Source organism: Haliotis rufescens, unplaced genomic scaffold (assembly GCF_023055435.1).
Source record: "Haliotis rufescens isolate VD_foot unplaced genomic scaffold, xgHalRufe1.0.p SCAF_1, whole genome shotgun sequence".
In the NCBI taxonomy this organism is placed as follows: Eukaryota; Metazoa; Mollusca; class Gastropoda; order Lepetellida; family Haliotidae; genus Haliotis; species Haliotis rufescens.
In genome coordinates, this window is record NW_025963779.1 from 26152971 (window position 1) to 26171747 (window position 18777).

At 41.9% G+C, this 18777-nt stretch overlaps 1 protein-coding gene across 1 annotated transcript in view; it reads right to left on the reverse strand.

Moving 5' to 3' along the window:
• The window catches only part of LOC124131697 (calcium-activated chloride channel regulator 1-like), a 33720-nt gene that overhangs the window by 2238 nt on the left and 12705 nt on the right, over positions 1-18777 (reverse strand). Inside the window, exons 2-14 of the mRNA XM_046495147.2 lie at positions 12564-12858; positions 10905-11161; positions 10175-10447; positions 9438-9671; positions 8721-8907; positions 7229-7338; positions 5424-5549; positions 4792-4896; positions 4321-4603; positions 3966-4127; positions 3021-3230; positions 1145-1411; positions 110-235 (exon numbers count right to left, since the gene is read on the reverse strand). Of these exons, the coding sequence (XP_046351103.2) occupies positions 110-235; positions 1145-1411; positions 3021-3230; positions 3966-4127; positions 4321-4603; positions 4792-4896; positions 5424-5549; positions 7229-7338; positions 8721-8907; positions 9438-9671; positions 10175-10447; positions 10905-11161; positions 12564-12858 (2635 nt within the window). The remainder of the gene's footprint in view (positions 1-109; positions 236-1144; positions 1412-3020; positions 3231-3965; positions 4128-4320; positions 4604-4791; positions 4897-5423; positions 5550-7228; positions 7339-8720; positions 8908-9437; positions 9672-10174; positions 10448-10904; positions 11162-12563; positions 12859-18777) is intronic.

An 18777-nucleotide genomic window follows, 5' to 3' on the forward strand; every position in this document is an offset into this window, starting at 1 on the left:
CCGAGCCAGATCATCCATTCATTAAGTCGCATCTTACGACAGGCATTGGTTGTTGGGGACATATTCAAAACCACGGAGAAGTAGATCAGATCCTATACGGTCGTCTTACCTGTGCCGTTGTATTCATCGTCACCAGGGGCCGTCCAGGATAAGGTGAAGGTCTCGTTGACTGAGTCACAGTGCAACAACTTTAGATCTGTGATCCTTCCTGGAGGCGTCGTGTCTTTCGGCTCCCCTGTAAATACACAGTATCAGTTATCAAGTTTACCGTATCACTACTTCCGTTCATCGTTATATGTCACTTATTTTCTTTTGTTGACGGATGGCCCGGAAGAAAAATCTGCCAATGTGAGCCGTAGCATTTATTATGAGTGTTTAATGCATCATAGACGGTATTCAGGTTCACTCACTTAATAGAGTGAGTGAGTGAGTGAGCGAGTGAGAGTAGTTTTAGCAGTAATCCAGCAACATGACGGCGAGGGACACCTTAAATTGGCTTCGAACATTGTACCTATGTTCCTTCGGAATGGTGAGGCGCCCCACTCACTCAGTAGAACAAGTGCTAGTCTCTAACATTAATGTCCAATATATTGCGACAATAAGTTGTAAATAAAACTCTTGAAATGCACATTTAAAAAAGGTCTTCAAACACGATTTGAGGCTCACAAAATAAGGAATTATAGTCATCGCCACTTAAAATAGAATCTCGAAATAATCAGGAATCAGCAGTCAGGTGACAGCGAGGGGTCGTATTTAGCAATGAACTTGGTTAACTGCGTTCCAAATACTACATGTGCAGGTTTTCGTCTTCAGTTCGTGCTGGTAATGTACGTACGCTGCCAATATAGCCGCTCGATGCCACCTGACTGCCCATTCTTACCCGGATTGTAACCATGAGATCAAAACTCTGTGATAATGTTTACCGCTAGCTCATTGGATATTACTTAAGGGGCGCCTTTTCTCCTGTTTGTCATTACTGTATGTAAGATTCTTTATCGCAGGAATGGCTTGTTTGCACTATAACGTTTCAGCACACATGCAGCTGTCTTCAGTAATTATTCATCGCGATATTTCGTGATTCTATTTCAAGTGACGAGGAGTATAACTGCCATATTATCTAATGATTCATACTGCGGCGTCTCACCTTGAACCCTTATGTATTTGAAGGTCACACTTTGCAGATTTGATACACGCGACGTCAGATTTGCATCGTCAATGGCAATGACTCCGAAGGCGTAGGCACTGTACGGCCAGTCTCTGGGTACATTAATAACCACGCGCTGCTCGGAGCCAGCAGAGCTGGGAGTCAGGGAGCTGTTGTGGAGATCTTCCTCCTCAATTAGTTGTGCTGTGCTGAAGTTCTGACTCAGCGTCTTGAGACTGCTGCCAACTCGAAGCTCGTATCTGTCGGCTGTAAAACATTTTACTCACTTGCATCACTACATGAACGTCTCGAAACGATAGCAAAGACACATCTCTGAGAAAGCATACTATTAGGTCAACTTTGAATATAGGTCAGATTGTAAATGTTTTGTCTACCAAAAGTTGAAATATGATGAAATGGTTCAATGCATGTAGGTTCCAACTTTTACATACACTCAGACTGGATTACAGGTAAACGCAGGTACACCGAGACTATTCTCTCTATATAATGTATCTCTGTTTGTGGCAATGTTGCAACTTCAGATTTGTAAATGATCGAGACTGGGGTAGCAAGCCGATGGTTTATATTTTGAACAACGCCCAGTGTCGTTGTAATCCGAGGACACGCTGACAACAACGTCACCGTGTCTGACCATTCGAAGAAATTTAGTCGCCTCTACAACTAAAATAGTGATCGGGGTCTATGTAACATATTGAACCTGGCTCCACAAGAAAATCTTTACTAAGGTCGAAACATGTAATATATTCAATAAACTTTGCCGTCATGGTTACCTTTGAAATTTGCATACTGAGAAGAAAGGGGAATATCCTTCCTATGAGCAACGTAATAAAAATCTAAATAATGTTTTTTCATGGTCTTTTGTGGTGTTTGCCAAATATAGTCGCAACGACTGTTAAAATAAACTATCGTCGATAATACAATTTCCGACACTATGTAATGTTCATACATGTATATGTCTGTATGCTTTCCTATGATTTCTGTTTTTGTTAGATGTGAAAATCGTTACATTTTTAAAAGCTCTTAAAGCTAGAATTGCGTTTCTAATAAAAGGCTTCTTACATGCGAGGTTGACCGTTTTTATTTTTGCAAAGTGTGCAAAATAAAGAATACTGAAATCGCTTGATAGAAACGAATGTAACACAATGACCTGCAAATTAAAGTAACCTCATCTGCCGGTCAAATGAAAGTATACATCCATGTTTGATGTTAGCTAACAATTAATGATTAATTTATAGTGGTGTATTTGATACCGGTATCATGGGGATGTTTTTATACCTTACGTTTGCAGTGTTTCGGTGACTGTTTTCAGGCTTGTACTTTTTGTATTGTTTTGCTTAAATCCAATTTTCATGTTTATACTTTCGTTTGCCAAGCAGTTTATATACTTGTTATTCCTCTCCGGGCGGACTCTCTACCACTAGACCACTTGACCCCTGATCTGATTTAATGTACACAGAAATGGCCTGTGAATGATTCCGGGATAGAATAGGTCTTCAGCAACCCATGCTTGCCGTAAAAGGCGACTATGCTTGTCGTAAAAGGCGACTAACGGGATCGGGTGGTCAGGCTCGCTGACTTGGTTGATGCATGTCATCGATCCCAATTGCGTTGATCGATGCTCATGATATCAATCACTGGATTGTCTGGTTATTTACAGACCGCCGTCATATAGCTGGAATATTGCCCAGTGCGGCGTTAAACAACAAACGAAAAAAAAAATGTGCACATGTGTGCACCACTTAAACCACGAAGTGTTTCTTTAGGCCATACAGAACATGTGACCTTTAAACAGGAAGGTACTTAACCTGGTTTCACCCAGTCTCCTCTCCTTATATTACCACTTCAACTCAATTACCCGTTCCTTTATCAAGGTCATCTCCTGGCGCAGTCCAGTTTAACGTCACTGTGAAGGCTTCCGAGTCCGAGGATACTACCCCAAGGTCAGATATGTCATTGGGGGCAAACATGTCCACATCGCGATCATAACCCGTGACGTCCAAAGCTCCTGGCGACGCAGTTCTTGTGAACACTTCAGCAGGCTCCATCCTTACAGGCCGTGACGTATCTGAAAGAAGTTTCAGTATAATACTTAGAGTTTGTCCCGATCTCAAATAGTTCGTAAAACGGTTTTCACACTTAATGGAGAACATTTGATAGCTCAATGAGTGAACGGTATCAACAGCACAGTCAGCAATATTCCAACAATTCTACATTTGATCTGTTGGATACTTTAGCTCCTAAACATTAGTGAGTGAGTGAGTGAGTTGGGTTTAAAGCCTCTTTAAACAGTATTCCATACCGCATTCCATGAGATACCATGCCGCAGTTTAACATGAATACCCGACTCAGACACAGTTTACTGACTCCGAGCCGAGTCCTTGTTTTAGCCCCTTAATGCCAAGCGCCAGAAAGGGTAACAACAAGTACCATCTTTAACGTCTTTTTGACGCGGCCGGGGACATTTCGCTCTCCGGGTGGACGCTCTACCACCAGACCACGGAGGCAGTCAGCCGGGACCAGGAATACCAGTGGTTGACAACGTAACCCACAACCACCTAGTTCACACATTGTTACCACCTGGACCAGGTCGGTTCTGACGACAAATCTGGGGGTACACTGGACGTAGCCAGCCCCGGACTCACCACAAGGTGTGACTCGCAGGAGTCTGCCCGGAATTATATTACGATTGCAAATCGGATTTATGACACAGCCATTCTACATGTTTGTATAACAATGACGCCGAACTCTTTACACGTGTTGTCCCTGATCAACATTTGTTCAAGATATTCAAAGGACATACTCTGAAAGATGGAATAAGCTTCACTTCCTGAGTTCCCGGACACCATGACAACTGTCTGGTTTTCTATGGAGGACACACTGGTCTGCAAGGAGTACCGCCGGTTCCTCGTAAATTCAAGAAAGCTCGCCGAGTAAACACCGTCATTTGCTCGTGTATCGACGACTGCAAGTAAACGCAACTATTGAGTGTCATCAAGTAACATGATATCTTCAAAAAGTGAAAATGCAGAGTAAAGGTTGCATAAATTCGCCTAATTTTCTTATTCAAGAACGTAACTGTGTCAGTATTTTTGTCTTCCTCCATTCAGGAAATATTGTTACTCCAACCACTTTAATGTCAACTTATATGTACATACCATCCCCATTATCTTTCAGAGTAAGGGTAACACTTGGTTGTGGAGACCTGTCAACAGTCACTATCACAGAAGCGTTGATGATGGGGCTGTAGCCGATGTGGACGTATGTGTAAACGACGGGGAAGCTAACAGCGACGTTTACTGTCGTCGTGTCCAACCACGTTTCGATCTCGTATGGACTACGGTTCACCATCGGTAAGGACCTCACAACGACTATCACAGAATTCGGATCAGACCCAGAAACAAGAGATCTACTGTGAACAGTGAATGTCCATCGCCCTGGCTGAAACGACATTACAAGGTAATACAACACTGAACTGAGGACGAATTCCTGAGGCGGCCATCACACACGGTACACCGGTTTTAGATGTTTACCACTTTGGTGAATCAGTTACGTTGCTGCCCATTGACCATAAATATCCACATGCAAAGTGAATTGTTGCGCAATGGACTACCAGTAAATGTGATTACCTTAGCCAAGGGGAATCTCAGCCGAACAATATTTAAAACAGTGTCTGTACTGTACTCCGCCGAGCTCCGGTCATAGGTTACTCCAGCTGGGTCACTCACATTCACCTGCAACGGACACTCAGTGTGGTCAGTTTAGCGACTGTTGTCTGCTGTATCGCAGGGGTATTTGGCTAGAAAAGATCAATCGTAAAAGTCAAACGGCAAACTGACAATGTGATCCTGATCAAATCATCTGGGTGCAATTATGCAACAGCAGGCAATATTTGCTCAGAGGATTTCGGTCACGAGGTCATTTCGGTAGCATAAGCAGCCACCCACTTGTTGCGAGCATTGACACTTTGTTTGTTTGTTGTTTAACGCCGCACTCCGCATTATTCCAGCCTTGTGACGGCGGTCTGTAAGAAGTCGAGTCTGGACCAGACAATCAAGAGACTGACAGCATGAGCATCGATCCACGCAATTGGGATCGATGACATGGCACTGATACTCGGCACCTGTGATTTGAAGAGGGTTGGTTGTTTATCACAATTATTTGTTAATATTCTCGTCAACTACAAGATGTATTTCCCTTAATATTAAATAGAATAAGCCATGTTGGATAATGTAATACTAATGAACATATGGACCGTTACCGTGATATCGCTGTTAGGAGGCAGAGTGAAGGTGAAGAAAGTGTCGTTACCAACGGTGGAATCAATCTGGACACTATCAGTGAAGTAAGGCATGGACGATGTCAAAGCCAGGCCCTTCCTGAATAGCTGCAAGGATTTGCGTAAAACCATTACCATAATAACAACAATTACGCCGCACTCAGCAATATTCCAGCTATATGACGGCGGTCTGTAAATAATCGAGTCGGGACCAGACAATCCAGTGATTAATATCATGAGTATCGATCCACGCAATTGGGATCGATGACATGAATCAACTAAGTCAGCGAGCCTGACCACCCGATCCCGTTGGTCGCCTTTTACGACAAGCATAGTCACCTTTTACGGCAAGCATGGGTTTCTGAAGACCTATTCTACCCCGGATCTTCACGGGTCACAACAATAACGGAGACCACAGAAACAAAGTAGTCCCAAAGTAGTGCTCAGATTAAATGTAGTCAACATTTGAAAATATCAAAGATGACATCTGCTTTACAAAAAGCTGAAATATTTTCTGCCTAAATACTAAAGACCAAAAGCTAGCACTAACTTTGTTGTTTGTTGTTTAACGCCGCACTCCAGATATATGACGGTGGTCTGTCAATAATCGAGTCTGGACCAGACAGTCTAGTGATTGACATCATGAGCATCGATCCACGCAATTGGGACCGATGTCATGCATCAACCAAGTCAGCGAGCCTCACCACCCGATCCCGTTAGTCGCCTCTTACGACAAGCATAGTCGCCTTTTATGGCAAGCATGGGTTGCTGAAGACCTATTCTACCCCGGATCTCCACGGGTCCACTGACTTGTATTGATTAGCATAAAATATGATGTCATCATAAGGGGACATCTATATTTTTAGACAATTAAATCATAGTTACCAAGCAATGATACAACAAAATAAAGTTTTCAAAACTTTAATGCAGGAATTATAACAATTGTGTTGTAATATTTCACATTGCCATAGTCTAAGTCATTAGCATATCCACGATCACTTATAAGTTCTAACTCACTCAGATAGGTGTTATTGCAGCTAGTATCCGTTGTCTGCCAATTAGATGCATTCTTGTTTTTGCTTTTTGCATGGCACCACTTTTTCGGACAAGTCTGGTAGTGGGAATACACAGAACTTGGACTGATACACGTCTATTACGTCGCTAACATATGACGTCATTGCTTGGTCACATGCCTACTCGCGAAAGTCCTCAGTGTGGCAATTTCAGAGAAGTTTACAGAGCCAAATATGCATTTTGAGAGAAATGAAAGAAAGGTTAAAATGAAAAATTTCCCCAAAATAAGGAACATACGTTTTGAAACTAACAACAGTCATAAGAGGTTTCAGGTCACCGATAGTAACACAACATTCATGATGACAGCAACAACAACACGTGACACTGTATGATCCCTCTCAACGAATCAGTTGTTATATCCACTCCCTGGGAGTATACGACAATCAACAAAGATCCTGAGAGGGTGGTGCAAAGGTGCGCATCCCTACCCTTCCTCCCGCAACACACACACACACACACACACACAAACACAAACACACACACACACACACTTTAAGATCGGGTACGCACCATGTAGTGTTAACGTATTAAAACATATACAGGTAACCAGGTGAGTTGGTGATACGATTTCAACAAAAGGAATAGTTATTGCGAAATAACAAAATGCAACCTCCGTTTCCAAAATGATGAATCCGCGCTTGCTGCCCGGTATGCAAACGTAGCGAGGGTTTGTTTCAATGTGTACGTTTCAAATACTTGCCACAAGCGCTTACCTCAATCGTCTCTGTCTCGTCACACACTGACACATCGGGAAGCAGTCTGACGGCCGCCGAGTCCAGTGCAGTGGAATTCTCTTCCTCGGAGTAGAAACTATACAGCCCTCCTGTTGGGAACAGTGAAACGTGTCATGAAGCATGTATTTAGTGAATAGCATTCCCTTCACTTAGAAGCTAAGCTATCCATATCATTTTGTATGTTTTTCCTCTCTATGTTTAGCTTCAGTTGATATTATTGGGCGGAGGAAAATATAACATATGGAAATAAAATATTGACTTTCGTTGAGAATACAAGTGATCTGGTGTCTGTTATGTATTAAAACGTGAACAAAAGCGACAAAATAAATTTCTGCTGAAAGCCGTGTCCATTGTACCATAATCACTATGTCATTATAATAAACGTGACAAAACCCTTTCGATAGCCATAAGAAATCCCAGCTTAGAGCATTGTACGATTTCGACTGTATCAGGAGCATGTGTTTATGATTCACTTTCAAATAGTGATGATACCAAATGTTCGAGAAATGGTGGGGTATCCTGTCCCACCAGTGACACCCGTCACAAACGTATGCAATGGCAATTCTCGGGAACATATAGTGCAAGTAAAAACAGGGAATTGACATAATTGTTGTCACTGATGCGTCAACTTTGGAAATGTCATCCATATGTCCACCGTAAAACGTTTCGAAATCTTTATTGAGACCTTGAATGTTGAACCTTGATGAAGCACTTTTTCAGCAAGAGTCGTATGACACTCTTTGCAATCTTTCTCGAAAGATCAGATTGTACCTCCAAATCTGACATCAAATTCTGGAGCTGCTGGGATAGTGCTCGACAGAAAAGGAAAGTTGAATAATGGAAAGCTGGAGTCATCCCTCTTGTCATATAGGCTTGTAGAGAGCTTTTTCAGAGCTTTTCTGAATCTTTCTGCATAGGTCTGAATATGAAACAGATGGGGCGGTTTCATTTGTCTCCTTTATTTCTAGTTAAGGTGGCAAAATCAGTGGAAGGGAATTTGCTATTTGATAGTTTTTAAACTATATCAGATCATCGACTTACAAGTACCTGAAGCTTAAGTTACTTTCCTTCTTCAAATAACATTCCGAAAACATGCACCATAGATTTTCTATGAAACTGGAAACTGGAAACTCTATAATGTTAGACCGATGAGATTAGCGCAATATGAGAAACGCGAACATTAATTCAGGTCATTTCGAGAATGTAGGAACAATTTGTAAATTATTTGCTTGTGACTCCAAAGTAAAACTTCTGCACACGTTTAACAAGCTGCCTTTATGAAGTGACCCAAGCCCTCCCATGTACATCACTTTTAATATGACTCAATTTGTTTTAATCCGCGTCAGCAATATCACAGCAGAGACTAGCAGAAATTAGGGTTCACGTCCGGAATCAAACACACATGTATGAATCATTGTATCACTAATTGTATATGAGCACCTCCGGCGATGATGTCACTGTTTATGCTCACCTGTGGCAGCTGATAAATTGGCCAGGACCGCATCGGCAGCAACGCTGAGGGCGACAGAATGGACTACAACCGAGGCTCGGACGATATCCGGTAGGACAGTGGCAACATTTGGACCTGAGTTTTCACTGCCATCGGTGACTAGGACTATTCGACCCCCCTCGGGTGTATCCCCATCGGAGGACAGCAGCTATAGCAAGAACATGTACATTCGTTAACTTGAAGTCTTCTCTGTTTCAGTAAGCTGATGAAACCTTTACATTGGTTAATATGAAATTACGTGAAACATAATACCAAATTGAAAGAAAATACAAAATGCATATTTAGAGGTTAAGGGTTAGACACTAAGATATACCAGATATCAATGTTTAATTTACAGTATATCTTATGAATGGTGCACGATGTTTGATTTATATAACTACAGTAAACTACGGTTATAACGAACACGCTTATAACGAACTGACGGATAAAACGTACTTACTTTTTTGGTCCCGACTATTTGCTGTAGTTATGCTGTATATATGCTTGTAATGAACTACGGTTATAACGAACTAAAATTAGTAGTCCCTTTGCGTTCGTTATAACCATACTTTACTGTAACATGAAACCTTCATTCTTCCTTTACTTCACAAAACTGAAATGAGCACTATTAACCTGTACGAGTGTTTAGCAATATTTTTAATACTTCGAATGAAGAAATAGGTTAATCAAATTATGGACCTCAACAGCTTTGTGAAGTCCTTGGCCGATTCCAGTACCCCCCATGTAGTCGTCCTCGTCATTGGGTAGTCTTGCTGTCAGACTGGCCTTTACCTCGTCAGTCGCCAAATAGGTCATCTCTATCAAGATGGAGGGCGTGGACTCAAATGTTACCACGCCCACTTCTGAACCCAGCGGGAGGACGTCTTTGACGAACTTGTCCGCAAACTGGACCAGTTTGAAGTAACGGGAATTCTGTAGAATATGTTTGTGTCAATTAGATATACATGTATTATCAAAGGCATGAGTTATTGCGACATACAAAACACAAAGAGAATTGGTCAAACGAATTGACAGCCGTGGGTGCAAAATCATTCCCTGGAAATTATAACGTCTGAAGGTACGGTAACGACCAAAAGGCGTTTCATGAGGGCTGTCGATCTACAAAACCACGGAGGCAGTTCTTCTAGTACGATGTTCCGTTGAGAACGTGCAATGTTTATATTGAACGTCAATGAACGCCACCATGCATGGACGCATCATAAACTGGTGTAGGTGGTATTTACCATTTCAACAAACCCATGCTCATGGCAATTGCGTTAGTTAAGGTGTAGAATGATCTTGGAATTACAAATAATTGATCTTGACATTGCAAAACATAGATGTTATTGAATGTGTGAATATTTCTTGGAGGCTATGGGATTTTTTTAATGAGTGGAATTCTTAAAGCTTAGATTGAGCAAACAGAAACATCATACCTGACGCATAGATCCTGATAAGTCAAGTAGGAGCACTACGCGCCTCCCGCATGTCTGAACACCTTCTCGTGTCTCCTTTTTATCATAGACCAGGTGAAACCTTGGTGTGACGTCATCAAGTTCAACGGGCAAATTATTTTCCAGGAAGTCTTCATGATCTCTGATAATGTTCCACGTGCCTTGCCCATTGCATCTTCTGTTTTGTTCGTTTGTGGCGAGGTTGTTATGTCGTAAGCCGGGATCCGCTGCATTTGTTTCACAAAAGTCATGTATCTGAAACGAGAAATACCATCACAAATGAAAAAAATGGAATCCATACGCCAAGATGTACAGCCAGATAGTCGACTGAGTGTATTCCATTCTGCCGCCTAAAGGTGTCTGAATTTGCTGTGCAAAGTTATGTCCCTTCCCTGAGCCAGGACCCTATGATTCGCACTTCGTATTATCATTACTTTATCAAATTCATACATTCACGTTCGTATGCAAAGTCTCGTTTGGCTTTCCTGCCGCATTAAGCTGGCACTGTATTCTGCATCAGTTATTCTGTGTTATATCTAAAGCTTAGATTGAGCAAACAGAAACATCATATCATATATAGATATATATTCTTCACTAAAGAATAACTGATATAGCATAACTAATGCTATGTAATTTACTGAAGGAGAATACGTCAATTTCTCAAATATATATAGATAAGGGTAGTACAAAGGTAGTACATGAAAGGACGTACCGAATCCAGGTGAGGCATGTACATGATGGAGGCATTGGAATTCCCGTTGTTGTTTGCCATGAATACGCATCCGTTTGTATGCTGTCTTGGGTCACATGGTTCCCAATCTTTATTAAATGTCCCTTTTATTTCAGTTGTGCATCCAGTGGGTCTGATGACATCACCATCGAGGTACCAATGTGGGTATTCGGGGGGAGATCCGTACTCATCGAACACGCCGTACCGCAGATGAGCGAACTCGTGGACAAAGACACGACCTGGCACACAAAGAAAACAGGCATTTAAATGACATATTTGAAACGCATTGTCTTCATTTATCTTATAGAGTGTTGTAAACTCGTTTGGATACCTTTTGCTTAATGTGGGTACCATTTCATATTTAGTGTGTGGGGAGTGGGGGTGGGAGGGGATGTGTGTGTGTGTGTGTGTGTGGGGGGGGGGGGGGGGGGGGGGTTAGAGTCATGGTTTCTTTTCTTCATCTATTATCCTTAAGCTGATTTTTTTTCCACGTTTTAAATTCCACCTATGGAATGAAAGTTAAATTGTCTCACTTTTCACTTAACAAAATAACTGGTCAGCAGTGGTTGATTATAATAAAACAACCATTCATTACAACGCCATCAGTACCAAAAGCCCATTGTGTTTTCTTTAAATTCACAAAAAAACGGTCAACTTCACATGATTGTACTCAGTACTGCTTGAGAAATGCACTTCTTAATTACTAAGATTGTGGATGATGGACACATAAATAGCATAACTTGATGAACAAGGGAAACGTTACCAAACTGAAATTTGGACACGCTATGTCCAAACCTCGAAGAGCGTTACAAACTGGTTGAGAATCTATCGGAAAAATACAACCAAGACAATTTTCTGATTAATGCACGTGCTACGGTACCAAGATCAGTGGCAACTAGGTTTGAGGTGAAAACGCTTCTGCACTTGCAGCATGCCAACCAACAAAGATTCGGGTAAAAAAGGTAAACCGTCTTACAGTGACAAATAACATGCCACGAACAGAGAGAGTGAGTGAGTGAGTTGGGTTTAACGCCGCTTTTAACAGTATTCCAGTTATATCGCGGCGTGTCAGCTTAATGTGGGAGGAAAGCCCGAAGTGATGCAGGTCTCAGACGTTTACCACTTCGGTGAAACCCACGAACACGGGTATGGTGCTGACAAACCTAGAAACATAATCGGGGCGAACCGGGATTCGAACCCACAATCATAGGTTTCTGGCGTACCCAAGGGACGCAACTCTGCACAGCGAATCTGAACGTCTTAGGCGACTGGGCCACCCGTGCCCCCACAACAGAGATGACAAGACGTTGTTATGATACGTCCAGGAGCAACGCATGACCACATCGCAAGGATTTTTTGCCGTAGTGTAATGAGTCACCGTGGCCCGTTAAAGGCCATCTTGGCAGAAAGAGGCCAGGCCTAAGAGTGACAAATCTCCCGTCACCACCTCAGGACACCGCTACTTACGTATCCTCCTTATCTCAGGAATCGGTTTCTCACGGCGACTGGGGTTGGCCAGCTTGTAAGTCGCTGAACTGTGTCTAGAAAACCAGGTCGGTAAATATCATAGCTTACAGACTACTATGAGACGTAACGCTATATATATGGAGATCAAACGGACAGAATCACAGTATAACCTACTTGGGTCACCCCAGTTTCTCATTCTGTCAACCTCATGATCGAGAATGTAGTTGGGGGTGTAATGAACATAACGTCCTGGCTCCCTGCACTGCCCTGGTTGAAAGGTGTAAGGAGTATCGCCGTGAAGTGGATGTGGGCTGTCGATGCGGACATCAGCCTGCTTGAAGGTCTTCTGTGACACTCCCCATGTGCTGTTTTCTTTCCACGTGTCCGGTATGAAGATCACTACATCCCGAAAAAAGGCTCTCTTCCGGGTGGCTCTATACAGGTAGGGCGAGGCTTCTCTTATGATTGTCTGGAAAATGTAATAATGTCATGGCTTAAGTTATCGATTTCTGTTGTTTGACTAAAAGCGTCATAGCCCTTTCCATAATCGTAGAATGTGTTTATTAATCAGTATTAAATAGTGTCGATACCTGGGGTGCAGGAATGCTTATATGTAAATCTCTGCTGAAAGGCAAGCCAAGCGTCCACCGGTACCTGAACAAACTCGGGAATATATGGTAAAACAGTGTCAAAATAGGTAATTGCTTTAGCGTGGTCACTGATGCGTCAAATGTGTAAATGTCCTCCACGATACATTTTGAAAGCTCTACTGAGGCATTAAATGCGTATGCTGCACTTTGAATTCAAAGGTTCTGAAATGTAGACACCAAACACGAGTGGTTTTAGAAATATTCCAGCAATAGCACAACGGTGGAGATAACAAATGGGCTACACACATTGTAGCCATGTGGGGAATCAAACCCGGGCCTTTGTTGTGACGAGCGAAGAATGCTTTCACCACTAGGCTAATCCACCACCCCTTGGGTGAGATACAAACAATAACAGTTATGGAATATGGTTCACTCCCTGGGTGAGATACAAACAATAACAGTTGTATATTATTCTTCACTCGCTGGATGAGCTACAAACAATATTAGTTACGTAATATTCTTCACTCGCTGGGTGAGATACAAAAAATAACAGTTATGGAATTTGCTTCACTCGCTGGTTGAGATACAAACAATAACAGTTATGTAATATGGTTCATTCGCTGGGTGTGTCAGTGGAGGAAGGTAGTTCGGTGGTTGAGGGCACTGGTTCCAGGAATAGCGTTCTTGCCCAATACACCACTTTGACCCTAACTTCACCTAGACGGGTGGTGGACGGCTGGTCACGCCAAGCCCTGTGCATTAACATTGTCTTGCACAAAATTGAACAGACTTTAAAATGATGTGTTGCAGTTGCAATTAATCTGTTTTCATCTTGGACAAATTCATTGAGTTTAAAATGGTTCATTTACAATGTGAGGTCTATTTGTTTTGCACAAAGATGTTATATTTAATTGTACATTTATGGGTCTTGGTCACTCAGTTCATTGCATTTCAATACCTGTTGGAAAAAATGAATATAAATCATTGCCTAGAGTCAAATATGCCCAGAAGGCGGTGGCTCATGGGCCAATCCGGTAGATCTATTAGTCTTCCATTAATATACACAAAGAAAAAAGTTAAGCACACCCCTATTTCTGAACAATGACAAATGGCAAAAATCATGGCATAGGATGACTGACCACAGGAGCTGGGCGATACCAAGGTCATCGGATAGAACAAACATTTGACAACAAATTAAGAAGATATTGGTGAGTTGTGATTGAAGTTTACTGACAAAAACATCATGGTAACACAGGTACTGTTTTTGACCTTAGACAACACCTAAAAAAAGTATGGACCTGCAGGATTAAGTAAACGAGCTATGTTTGATGTTTCATGTGAAAATGTTCCTTAAAGTCTCTACTTGACATGACACGTGAAAAAGATCAGTAGAGGGTATAACCGCCACGTGCCGGGACGACGCATTCCACCCTACGCCTCATGCCTCCAGTCAGACGTTGGATCTGTTTATGGGTCAACAGCAACCACTCCAGATGCAATGCTGCTTCAAATTGGCGTAAATCGTGTACAGAAGGATCTCGTGCCTGTATGCGCCGCCCCAGAATATCCCAAACATGTTCAAAGGGGTTCAAATCCTGGCTCATTGCTGGCCAGGGTAGAGTCGTTATTGCATTGGCCCTCGTGTAATCAACGACTGCATGCGAACGATGAGGCCTGGCATTGTCCTCCATGTACTGAGGTCGAGTAGCAAGAGGGTGGTTGTCAAAAAGAGGAACGACGACTGGCCTCAAAACGTCCCGGATGTACTGAGCCCCTGTTAAGTTGCCCCTTAAGGTGACTAAATCCAACCTGCATTGATGAGAGATACATCCCTAAAACCTTTACCGAGGCCCCGCCGTATGCAACAGTCGGTTTAAGGTTCCTGGGGACGTAGACCGTGTTCCGGTGCCTCCAAACTCTCGTTCTTCCATCAGTGACGTGGAGCAGAAAGCGACTTTCGTCGGACCAATGGATACGTCTCCAAGTTCTCAGATTCCAGTTCTGTCGCGCAATATACCATGCTAAACGAGCAGCTTTGTGGTGGTCTCTCAACAAGGGACTAGCCCTCAGTCCTGCTGCTTTCAGCTGGTTCATGGCGGTTCTGGTGCTGAAACGAAGATTGTGCAACCGCAACTGTTTCAGACGAGTACTTGTTAAAAAGGATTCTCGGTGTATGAGACGAAGAAGGTCCCTGTCTTCGCTATGTGTCGTCACAGAAGGTCTTCCGGATCTGGGATAGTCCTGTACAACACCGGCCTGAGCATATTTGGCTACTAAACGGCTTACGTCAGTGTGACGATACCCCAAGTTCTGACCAATGGCATTACAAAACATTCCTACGTTATGCATGCCGATCATTTGCCATCTTGAGGTGTTTGATAATCGCCTTCGTGCCATGGTCACACACTGTCATGGAATAACTGTTTAAAACGGAGCTTAAGAAAGCAATTTTAACGTTTGGATATACTGCTTTTAGGGATACCAGAGGGTAGCATGTTGCACGGGCATACCTTGCATGGCACATGAGCTTTCTTCACGCATGACTGATTACATCATCTCGAGAAAACATAATTCTTCCCGTCATTATATCTTTCATGACCAAACAATATTGAAATATATTAGGGTGTTCTTAACTTTTTTCTTTGTGTATACTTCTGCTAAAGTTTACCACCCCAGTATCCTTGGTGATGTCAGTTGGAGACCCAGTGACACATAGCATTGTCTTCATGATACTCTGTGGTGGCTGGGAAGCTGGGATGGCGAACCTCCATACACTTACCATGACACCCCCAAAACAACTAAAACGTATGTTAGATGATAGTACATCAGAAGATGATACTGTTTCAAGAAACAAGTCTGACTTTTGGTCTCGATTTTTGGTGATCTCATCGTCTGATGATGGACCTTTTTTAATTAGATCCGTTTGCTCTTTCCAAATCAATTTATGGTATCGCTGGCGATGTTGTGGCCATGAAAAAGATACGATCTGGCTGTATCTTAGTGGAAGGAAAATCTGCTTCACAATCAGCTTAGCTGTTGGCTGTTAAACATCTTGTTTCTGTGCTAGTTACTGTATCAGCGCACAAATCACTCAACAGTTCAAAAGGCATTGTCAGGGACGCAATAACGTTGTCTTTCAGACATGTCAGAAGATGATATAGCTTTTGAACTGAAAGACCAGGGTCAAACGATTTACCAACAGGCAGAATGGTCAAATTGAAAAGTTAAACACTCATCTCTTTACCTTTACTCTTCCAGTTCCACCAAAATCCATCAAAGCGGGTTACTGTAATATTGGTGTGGATAAGAAAATCATACCGAATCCACTCCGATGTTACTCATGTCACAAGTTTGTGCATGGTGCCCAATCATGTACCAACAGAAAGAAATGGCCTCGATGTGGAGAATCTGATCATGATACATTAGACTGCTAAACAAATCCGAAATGTGCAACGTGCTTTTGAGATCACGTTGCATCTTCAAAATCCTGCTCTGTCTGGCAACTTCAACACCAGATAGTAAACATTAATGAAACATGAGAGGAATATTTCTTTTTCAGATGCCAAACATTTGGTAATGCCATCTACTACTCCAACTGCAGCTGTGTCATATTCTGCAGCCGTTACACCTACAACTCCAAAAAGCTCCAAGTCTGGTCACTCTGTTGAATGCCAGACAAACATCACCTGGGTTAAGATCATTGAATATTCACTTCTTGATACTCAATCTGTTGCATCTACCCAAACAAACTCTCCATCTCTTTCACCATCTCCCTCTGTGATAAATGCCAGCAAGACATTCAATTATTCACAGAAATCGGATCGAGTACCAAAAGGTCAACCTTTCAACAAATTTCAGACTCTAGAGAAAATGGATGTCACACCTCACCCCCGAACGTGAAACAACAGTCATTCGCTCCGGGCTAGGAACAGATCTCCTGTACTGCCACCTCCTGTAACATGAACACTAACTATCAACTAATTAAGTGGAACTGCAGAGGACTTAGGACCGATTTTAATGAAGTACAGTTATTAGTACAATAGTACTGTTTTCTGTCTTCAAGAAGCATATTTAACCAGACAGATAAATTTGATTTGCGTCAGTATAATGCTTACCATTCCTTTTCTCCACCCGGTGACAAAGCCACTGGCGGTTCCTCTATCTTGGTGAGATAGGGTATTATACATAGCCCTGTTCATCTTAACACTACTCTTCAGGCTGTTGCCGTCCGTCTAACTTTGCACCTTGCATTAACTCTGTGCTCTTTGTATATACCTCCATCTTCTACTCTTCAGCGATCTGAACTTAGTCTTTTTATGACCAGCTCCATAAGCCCTGCATAATCATGGGTGATTCTAACGGACATAACCCTTTATGGGGAAGTAGCAACACTAACACCAAGGGACACACACCTGAGGATTTCATATCCTAGTCTATGTGTTTTTAATTATGATTCCGACACATATTTACACCCTGCAACAGGTCGTTATTCAGCCTTGGACCTTTCTCTCTCAGATGCATTCCTTTAGGATGAAATTTCATCGTCAGTTCATGATGATCTATGTGGTAGTGACCACTTTCTTACAATTCTGACAGTCAATAATCCATCTGACGTTCCACCCTCAACACGGTGGAATTTGTCCACGGCCAACTGGACTCAATTAACAAGTCTATGTACTGATAAACTAAAACCTGAAATGTTCAGGAATATTGCTGACCCCATTCAGTTTTGTTTAGATGAACTGACCGCAATTGCCAATGATACCATTCCTAAGTCCTCTGCAAATCCATCCATGGTTTGATAGTTATTGCAATCATGCTAGAAAATGTAGGAAGAAAGCAGAGAAGTATTTCCGAAATCAGATCTAAGTTCTCGCTGCCGCTAAACAAAGATCTGAGGACATCCCATTACGGGTCACGTCAGAACGACCTTTCATCCGACCAATCAAAATGGCGAAGACAATGAAGTATTTTCACTACATGAGCTACAAAGAGCCCTTGGGCAAGCTAATGACACAGCAACAGGAGCTGATAATATTCACTATCAGGTTGATCATTCTCCCCTAAAGTTGCACATTATGCATGAGTAATTAACCACAATGAAACTTATGAATGTCTTCATTTTTATTCAACATAATTAATCAATAAGGTTCAATGGTTACAGAGCTAAATTTAATGCATGCTAGGTGTGATATGTCCAAAGATACAACGTAACAAAGTCGACCCTTCCATTTAGGGTAAAACCAGATACGTTACTTATGTATTTATAGAACATTGTATTGATTGACTAATTAGTACATCCATTCATTCGTTATGTTCATTTTCAGAAAAATTGTAAACTGCAGTATGAAAGAACAACCACAGTGACCGCTACCTTGCTTGCAGTTACAAGGAATTGGTTGTAGTTTTCTCAATGAAAAAAAGTGACTTTACAGATATTGTGAAGTTCTACTCCTCTATGAATGCGACACACTTAACTGCTTGAGAGTGTGATTGTTTTTACCATTAAATTAAAGTTCAATATCATGTCGATGATGAAACATGAAGTCATCAGCAATTTGGGAAATAATAGTGACCCAAATATAGTTTTAATAACGGTAACGTACCTGGTCATTATCAATGCTTTAACTGGTAAGACATAACAGTGAACATATTGAACCATAACATTAAAATTCAAATGATAAGTATTTCTTTTATAATCACATTAGTATAAAATACTCACGTCTTGGTATTCAAGACAGTAGTTTCAAAGGAACATTAGGCAAAGTCAATTATTGCAACGTATCTGGCCTAACATC